At 46.0% G+C, this 9298-nt stretch overlaps 1 protein-coding gene across 1 annotated transcript in view; it reads right to left on the minus strand.

Annotated features, from left to right (window-relative positions):
- The window catches only part of GABRR2 (gamma-aminobutyric acid type A receptor subunit rho2), a 62024-nt gene that overhangs the window by 37497 nt on the left and 15229 nt on the right, over positions 1 to 9298 (minus strand). The window contains exon 2 of the mRNA XM_003822874.7: positions 8382 to 8488. Within this exon, the coding sequence (XP_003822922.3) occupies positions 8382 to 8488 (107 nt within the window). The remainder of the gene's footprint in view (positions 1 to 8381; positions 8489 to 9298) is intronic.

A 9298-nucleotide genomic window follows, 5' to 3' on the forward strand; every position in this document is an offset into this window, starting at 1 on the left:
GCCTGGCAATGGCTCCACATTCTTTGCAGCCTCTGGGGATTTGCCACAGCTGCTAGTTTCCCTTGACCCTGCCCATGCCTCTGTAAACGCACCTTCACTAGGCTCTCTTCAATGACCCCTTGGAGCATGCCAGCTGCTTCCTGTTACTATATCCTTTCCTCGTTGCTTTTTCTCAGTGCTCTATCTCAGTGAATGGCCTCACCCAGGTCACACACTCAGGAGGTGCCCTAGGTTCCTCTGATTCTGTGGGATACCAAGACCTGGCTCTCTTCCCTCTGTAGCATCTCTCAGGTCCCTCCATTTCTTTCTGTGGTCTTCAGCCCCTCATCAGCTGTGGCCTGGAGCATCCCTGAAGGGCCCAGCCCGTGCCCTGCATCCAACCTCAGCCCGTCTAGCCTCCTCCACGCAGGCCCACAGTGAGCTTCCTAAAGCCCAAGGCACATCCTGTTGCTCCTTAGCTTAGGCTGTGCTGCCAAGAGTCTGAACTCAGCAAAGCCCTCCCAGAGTGGCGCTGCCCATTGCTCCAGCCTTCTTTTGGTATGCCCCGGCTCTGCACTCCCTCCTGTCTACACACGCACACACTAGATATAATCCAGCCACGTGGACCTGCTCCTGCTCCCTGACACTTCGCTGCTTCCTGCTCCGGGGTATACCCTTCTTCCTGCCTTTTCCTCACCGCTGGTGCTCACACACTAGGTATCCTTCCAGATTCACTGCAGGTGTCACTGCCTGGATGCAGGCTTCTGCAGTCTCCTCTCGGGGCAGAACTGAGCATTCCCTCCTTTCTCTTACTCCATCAGTAGAGACACCCTACATCACTTCTGTCATACTTGATTACACTTAATCATTTATCTGTTTCCCCCCAATAGACCATCAGCTTCTTGAGAACAATATTTCATTTCATGCAAAGTAATTTAATGTAAAAAGAGTTCCAATAGTATGAGCTTCCCAGGCAAGAGCGGCTCTTCCCCAGGGCAGCCCTTCCCTTGTGCCCCTGATCAGACCCAGCTGTGCACCCCAACAGCTCTCCAGCCTTTTCTTCCCAGTGGCCCTCACAATTTGATATCTCCACATGAGGATTTCATTAAACTGCCCTTCCAACTAGAGCATAAACTCCAAGGACTATGTCTGTCTTGCTCCCTACTGGGTCCCTAGGGCCAAGGACTGCCCAACGCATAGCAGCAGCTCAAAAAATACATATGTGTCTTATGAAAAAAATCATTTTGGTTGGAGAACCTGACCTACTTTGTTGTCTCCATTTTTTCCTGGCCATTCTGACAAACTCCTTGAATATATTTCAAAAAATTCCATGATGATACTATATCCCTCCAGTATCTCCCATCTATGCAGTTTGAGTTAAAAACCAGCATTGTGCTGGTGGAAGTGTAAAATGGTGCAGCCGCTGTGGAAAACAGCACGGTGGTTTCTCAAAAAAAAATTATATATATATATATATCATATATATCTATGATATATATATCATATATATGATATATATATCAGATATATCTCGATATATATGATATATATATCAGATATATCTCATATATATCATATATCATATATCTCATATATATTATATATCTATATATCCTATATAGAGAGATATTTGCACATCCATATTCATAGCAGCACTATTCACAATAGCCAAAAAGAAGAAACAACACAAATGTCAATCAACAGATGAATGGATACACAAAATGTGGTATACATATCCACTGGAATATTCAGCCTTTAAAAAAAGGAAATTCTATCACATACTACAACATGTACCTTGAAGACGTTATGCTAGATGGAATATGCCAGTCATAAAAGCCACTCAAAAGTAGTATAATTCCTATATGAAGTTGTTAGAATAGTCAATTATGGAGACAGAAAGTTGAATGGTGGTTGCCAGGGGCTGAAGGGGTGAGAGAGAAATAGGGAATTCTTGTTTAATGAATATAGAGTTTCTGTTTGGAAAGATGAAAAAAGTTCTGGAGATGGATGGTGGCGGTAGTTGTGTAACAATGTGAATATACTTAATGCCACTGAACTGTACAGTCAAAAATGGTCAAAAGGGTCAATTTTATATTATATATTTCTCCACAATTTTTAAAATGAAATTTAAAAGAAAATCAGGGCAGGGCACAGTGGTTCATGTTCATGCCTAGCACTTTGGGAGGCTAAGGCGGGCAGATCACTTGAGCCCAGAAGTTCGAGACCAGCCTGGCAACATGGCGAAAACCTGTCTCTACACAAAATATAAGAAATTAGCCAGGCATGTTGGTGCACGCCTATAGCCCCAGCTACTCAGGAGGCTGAAGTGGAAGGATCACCTGAGCCCGGACAGTTGAGGCTGCAGTAAGCTCTGATCCTGCCACTGCATTCCAGACTGCACAACAGAGCGAGACCATGTCTCAAATAAATAAATAAAAGAAAATCAGCATTGCAGCATTTCTCCCAACAAAAGGAGGAGAAACCCTGTGCCCCTGGAGGTTCTAACCAGGGCATACTACCTAATCAAACAGCTGGTCGCTTAGACAAGGTATTTTTGTTTCAACTGATCCATGGGATTATTAGGAAGCTGACAGATTTTTAATCTTTTCTCTTTCTAGACTAAAAAGGTCACCCAACGGGTATCTAGTCCTAAGCTGATTCCTCTCTCTCTCCACTACTTTTAATTTTTAAAAAATATTTCATTTAAAAACTTGGTGCTTGGGTCCCACCCCCAGAGATTCTGATTTAATTAGTCTGGGGTATAGTCTGAGCATGATAATTTTTCATTGCTGTTTTTGAGCCAGAGTCTCACTCGTCGCCCAGGCAGGAGTGCAGTGGCGCAATCTCGGCTCACTGCAACCTCTGCCTCCTGAGTTCAAGCAATTATCATGCCTCAGCCACCCAAGTAGCTGGGACTACAGGCGTGTGTCACCACACCAGGCTAAATTTTTGTATGTTTAACAGAGATGGGTTTTCACCATGTTGACCAGGTTGGTCTCAAACTCCTAGCCTCAAGTAATCCACCCACCTCGACCTCCCAAAGAGCTGGGATTACAGGCATGAGCCCCCACACCCAGCCTCTATCAACTACTTTTAAACACCATTCCACAGGAAGTCCCTCTTGGAGAAATAAGATGGGAATGAGGACATAGTCCACAACAATATTGAGGATATTGAGGAACATCTTTGCTCAAATGACCTGCTTAGTGTGGTGGGCGCTACTGGAAGGGGGTGTTAGGCTGGGCCGGCACTTTGGGTGGGTTGGGCCCAGGCTCTACTTTTTTTTTTTATACTTTAAGTTCTAGGGTACATGTGTACAACGTGCAGGTTTGTTACATATGTATACATTTGCCATGTTGGTGTGCTGCACCCATTAGCTCGTCATTTACATTAGGTATATCTCCTAATGCTATCCCTCCCCCCTCCCCCCACCCCACAACAGGCCCTGGTGTGTGATGTTCCCCTTCCTGTGTCCAAGTGTTCTCATTGTTCAATTCCCACCTATGAGTGAGAACATGTGGTGTTTGGTTTTTTGTCCTTGCGATAGTTTGCTGAGAATGATGGTTTCCAGCTTCATCCATGTCCCTAAAAAGGACATGAACTCATCCTTTTTTATGGCCGCATTGTATTCCATGGTGTATATGTGCCACATTTTCTTAATCCAGTCTATCATTGATGGACATTTGGGTTGGTTCCAAGTCTTTGCTATTGTGAATAGTGCCGCAGTAAACATACATGTGCATGTGTCTTTATAGCAGCATGATTTATAATCCTTTGGATATATACCCAGTAATGGGATGGCTGGGTCAAATGGTATTTCTAGTTCTAGATCCTTGAGGAATCGCCACACTGTCTTCCACAATGGTTGAACTAGTCTACAGTCCCACCAACAGTGTAAAAGTGTTCCTATTTCTCCACATCCTCTCCAGCACCTGTTGTTTCCTGACTTTTTAATGATGGCCATTCTAAGTGGTGTGAGATGGTATCTCATTGTGGTTTTGATTTGCATTTCTCTGATGGCCAGTGATGATGAGCATTTTTTCATGTGTCTGTTGGCTGCATTAATGTCTTTTGAGAAGTGTCTGTTCTTATCCTTTGCCCACTTTTTGATGGGATTTTTTTTTAATTTGTTTGAGTTCATTGTAGATTCTGGATATTAGCCCTGTGTCAGATGAGTAGATTGCAAAACTTTTCTTCCATTCTGTAGGTTGCCTGTTCACTCTGATGGTAGTTTCTTTCGCTGTGCAGAAACTCTTTAGTTTAATTAGATCCCATTTGTCAATTTTGGCTTCTGTTGCCATTGCTTTTGGTGTTTTAGACATGAAGTCCTTGCCCATGCCTATGTCCTGAATGGTATTCCCTAGGTTTTCTTCTAGGGTTTTTATGGTTTTAGGTCTAACATTTAAGTCTTTAATCCATCTTGAATTAATTTTTGTATAAGGTGTAAGGAAGGGATCTAGTTTCAGCTTTCTACATATGGCTAGCCAGTTTTCCCAGCACCATTTATTAAATAGGGAATCGTTTCCCCATTTCTTGTTTTTGTCAGGTTTGTCAAAGATCAGATGGTTGTACATGTGTGGTATTATTTCTGTGGGTTCTGTTCTGTTCCATTGGTCTATATCTCTGTTTTGGTACCAGTACCATGCTGTTTTGGTTACTTTGGGGGCCCAGGCTCTACTTCTAACTAGAAGCCTGTCAGGGGCTGCTTCCAGGGAATGAGACACCTTCTATATCACCTTCACAGAGTCACCTTTGTGCTGTCTGTGCAGCCTCCTTTCTCACAGAGACCTGCCCATGAGGTGCTGAGTGAAATGGGGACACCCAGGAGCACCTGCAGGGAAGGCTTCTTGGCTCTAAGCCATCTTCAAATGCTCCCATAGGGTTCAGGTTATAAAGATCATTGACAGCACAAGCAGTGGGAATCCCCGTCCTGCAATCATCCCATCTTGCCTGGCTGGCCAGAACTCTGGGTGTCTTATTTATGGACTCATGGAGGCAGGGAGCCCTGGTACCTCACTATGTGCTCTCCTACCCCCGTTTCATCCAAGTGACATTTGGGCATCCAGGAAAGCCCTGCAGGAGATCACAGGTGCCCAGAGGACCAACTGCCATGGGGAGGAGGCTTGGAAGGAAGGAGGAGTGGCCCCCACCTATGCTGTGGTGGCTGAGATCTTGACTCCTATGGAAGGTGATGCCTCTTTCCTTAGCAGCTTCCCCAAAGTCAGAGCCCTCCCCAGGGTCAGAAGCTTACCCAGGCAGGGGCAGGGAGCAGTCCTGACCCTCCACGCTCTGGAGGGCCCCACAGAAGGGCCCAGCAGATGCAGTGGTCACACCACAAGAAGTCCACTTTCCTCCTGGAACTGGCTTGAGGAAGGAGCAGCGTGATGGGGACTGTGGCGTGTTGCAGCATTCTGCTCAGAGTCAGGGTTTCTGGGAACATGACAGGATTTCATCTGCCGTTCCAAGAGCTAGCTCCTGGTGGGAGCATTTTCATAAGGCTTTCGCTTTTGCAGCTGATGTCACAAAAGAAACCTAAGTTCTGCCTCTGGCTGTTCGGTGGCCATCACCTAACTCCTTGGACCCCAGGCTCTTCTTCTACATACCGAAGGTACTGACCAGGTGATGGCCCAGGCTCCTGATAGCATCACTAGCCTTGGGTAAAAAGGTACAACACATTGTTCAGAATAGCACCCACACTCAGTGCACACCCACAAAAGACCACACTGAGGCACGGCCACGTTATGACTTTTGAGGACCCTGGGCACTTTTGCTTCATGGGCCTCTTCCTCTATAAAAAAAATATCAAAAAGCATATTTTATTATTGTGTTGGTTTAATGATGAACATATTAATAGTATATATTAAAACAACTTCTGCTTAAAAGTTTGTTTTTCTTATTTTAAGATAAAGCAAAAACATTTTGTTGTGGGCCCCAGGCAGTGTGCCTATGCCGCCTAATGGATATGTCAGCTCTGCGTCAAGACATGCAAGTAGGAGACAAGAAAGGGACCCAGCTAGGAGGGGGGGTCCAACCTCAGCTGACCTGGGACATTTACTTCACCTCTCTGTGCCTCAGTTTCCTCATCTGGGGACAATAATAGTATCTACTTCATAGAATTGATGAGAGGATTAAAATAAGATTATATATATGTGTGTACCTTGATTAGAATGATGCCTGGCATAAAAAAAAATCGCTATGAAAGTGGTAGTTGTGGCTGGGCACAGTGGCACACGCCTGTAATCCCAGCACTTTGGGAGGCTGAGGTGGGTGGATCATTTGAGGTCAGGAGTTCAAGACCAGCCTGGCCAACATGGTGAAACCCTGTCTCTACTAAAAATACAAAAAAATTAGGCATGGTGGTGCATGCCTGCAATCCCAGCTATTCAGGAGGCTGAGGGAGGAGAATCGCTTGAACCTGAGAGGCAGAGGTTGCAGTGAGCTGAGATTGCGCCACTGCACTCCAGCCTAGGTGACAAAGTGAAACTCCGTCTTGAAAAAAAAAAGTGGTAGTTGTCATGCATGTTATTGTTGGTTATTGTGTTTCCTAGCCACTGTACCCCTCTATACTCTTAACTGTTGCTGTGCAAGAAAAGTGGAGCTTCCTGCTTTTGGGGACGCCTTGCTTAGACTTCCTGGAGCAGATGCAGCTATTTTAAAGCTGCTTATTAGTATAACTTTATTTTCGTAAAATTCCTTGGCAGGCTTGCCCATGACGAATCCCCGAGGAAACCCAAGAGCTACCAGAAATATGGTGGCCTCTTCTTGACCTTCCGTGGGCGTCAATCAGGTTGCGGTTGGGAGGGAGATGAGTCACAGGCCTGTAATCTGCCACCTGCTTTTCTCCTTCTGCTTAGCAGGTGTCAGAGCTCAGGGAATTTAGTGGGAGGCTTTGAGGCCTTTTAAAATGCATAGGCCTCTGGGATAAATTAATTTCTTAATCCCTTAACAGTCACACAAGAGGAAGGTCTGACAGCTGGGTTTTTCAGAGGGGACAGGAACAAATGTCTGTCAGGGGTTTTACATGCATTATCTTGTTTAATCTGGACAACAACAACCCCATATGTGGGGATTACTCTCCCCATTTTATAAACAAACAAATGGAGGCTCAAAGGATTGGTGACCTGCCTGGAGGTCACAGCTACTCCTTTTTACTGCCCCAGAATGATAGGACCTACTAGAGGATCAAGGGCAGAGAAAAAGGAGAAAGGGAAGCCAGCCCGCCTGGGTCTGTCTTGGCCAAGGTTCATCAACTGAAATTCTTGGTGCCTCAGTTTCCCCAAGAGGAGAGGAAAGTTGGCCCAGGGATCTCATACATTCTGCTATTCTTACCCCACTCTCTGCCTAGTCAGAGCAGATGACTGATTCCTTTCCCAGCTGCTATGGCCTGAATGTTTATGTCCCTGACAAATGTATATGTTGCAATCCTAACCCGCAATGGGATGGTACTAGGAAGTGGGCCTTTGGAAGGCGATGAGATCCTGAGGGTGGAGCCCTCACCAGTGGGATTAGTGCTCTTAGAAAAGAGGCCCTAGAGAGCTGCCTTGCCCCACCCACTATGTGAGGTTACAGTGAGAAGGCACCGTCTATGAACAGAAAGTGGGCCCTCACCACACATGGAAACTGTCGGCACCTTGATCTTACTTCCGGCCCCTGGAAACATGAGAAATACGTTTCCATTGTCTATAAGCTGCCCAGTCTATGGTGTTTTGTGTGAAAGCCAGAACTGACTAAGACACTGTCCACCTTCTCCATAGCATTTCTCTAGTTCCTGGGAAGGATACCCACTGGCCATGCCTCCCCTCCCTGACCCCAAGACTAACAGAGCACCTTTGGGGGCAGGTGTGCAAGGAATCTTTGTAATGAGTTAAGCTGTTGTTGCTGCACTGGAAAACAGGTGACTCCATCAAAATAGCAAACTCCCAGGTAGTCATGGCAACAAAGTTACAATGCCTTGTTCAGAATTCCACTCACACCCAGACACACACACATGCCAAAATAGTGCAGAGGCAGGGCCACACTAGGACTTTTGAGGATCCTGGGCACCTCTGCCTTCATGGGCCTCTTCCTCTATAAAAATGACAGAGGAGCTATTTTGTGTCCTGATTCTCCTTGCCTGCTCTTATTTTTGTAGGACAAAAAAGTTGGCAGCTGCAGGGCCTGTCTCCTTTGTGAATGTAAATGGCTTAGTCACTGGCGGGCCCTCTTTAGTCAACGGCCCTTTCCACTACTTCCTGCTCTTTTCTCCGTGGGAAAATTAGGGACTCAGGAAATGGAGTCAGATTTATGTGAGTGGGAAAAGTGCACCATCTGAGGAAGCGCTGTGCCAGAGGGAGCCAGAGAGGGCAGCACATCACATCCCTGGGGCCAACCTCCGGCCTGGCATCAAGGAAGAACAGTCCTACCTCCGAAGGCGGGCCTCATGCTGAAGTCGTGCTCGTCCACTCTGAGAAGCTGCTGAGGCTTTCCCTTCTGGATCTTGGTCACATCAAGGTTCTTCTTATATAAGTGACTGTGAAGACAAGCAAGAAACTATTTTCCATCGGCTCTTCAATGCATTGAGTGAGATGATTTGGGCGATTACTCCCTGCAAGATCTACCTGTTAGGCACCTTTTCTCCATTCTCCTTCTTGGCCCAGGGGAGAAGGAGGGCTGAAGGACCCTCCACACACACGCCAGATCCTCACAGGTAGACTGACCTGAGGACCAGGTTCTTCTGGAGCCTTCTGAAAGTGGATGCCCTCCTGGGCAGGACAACATTCTACCTTGGTAAAGGCTATAATTGGATGAAAATGGTTGGATTGGCTGCTAGCTAGACTAGTAAAGAAGAAAAGGGAGAAGATCAAAATAAACACAATTAGAAATGAGAAAGGGGGCTAGGTGCAGTGGCTCACACCTGTAATCCCAGCACTTTGGGAAGCTGAGGTGGGCAGATTGCTTGAGGTCATGAGTTTGAGACCAGCCTAGCCAACATGGTGAAACCCCATTTCTACTAAAAATACAAAAATTAGCTGGGCATGGTGGCACACACCTGTAGTCCCAGCTACTCAGGAGGCTAGGGCACAAGAATCACTTGAACCAAGGAGACGCAGGTTGCAGTGAGTGGAGATTGCGCCACCCGGGTGATAGAGTGAGACTCTGTCGCAAAAAAAAACAAATAAAAAGAAATGACAAAGGGGATGTTACCACTGACCCCACAGAAATACAAATAACCATCAGAGACTACCATGAACAACTCTGTGTACACAAACTAGAAAACCTAGAAGAGATGGATAAATTCCTGGACACATACACACCCCAAACCAAATAGTGAACCAGGAAG

This window comes from Pan paniscus, chromosome 5 (assembly GCF_029289425.2).
Source record: "Pan paniscus chromosome 5, NHGRI_mPanPan1-v2.0_pri, whole genome shotgun sequence".
In the NCBI taxonomy this organism is placed as follows: Eukaryota; Metazoa; Chordata; class Mammalia; order Primates; family Hominidae; genus Pan; species Pan paniscus.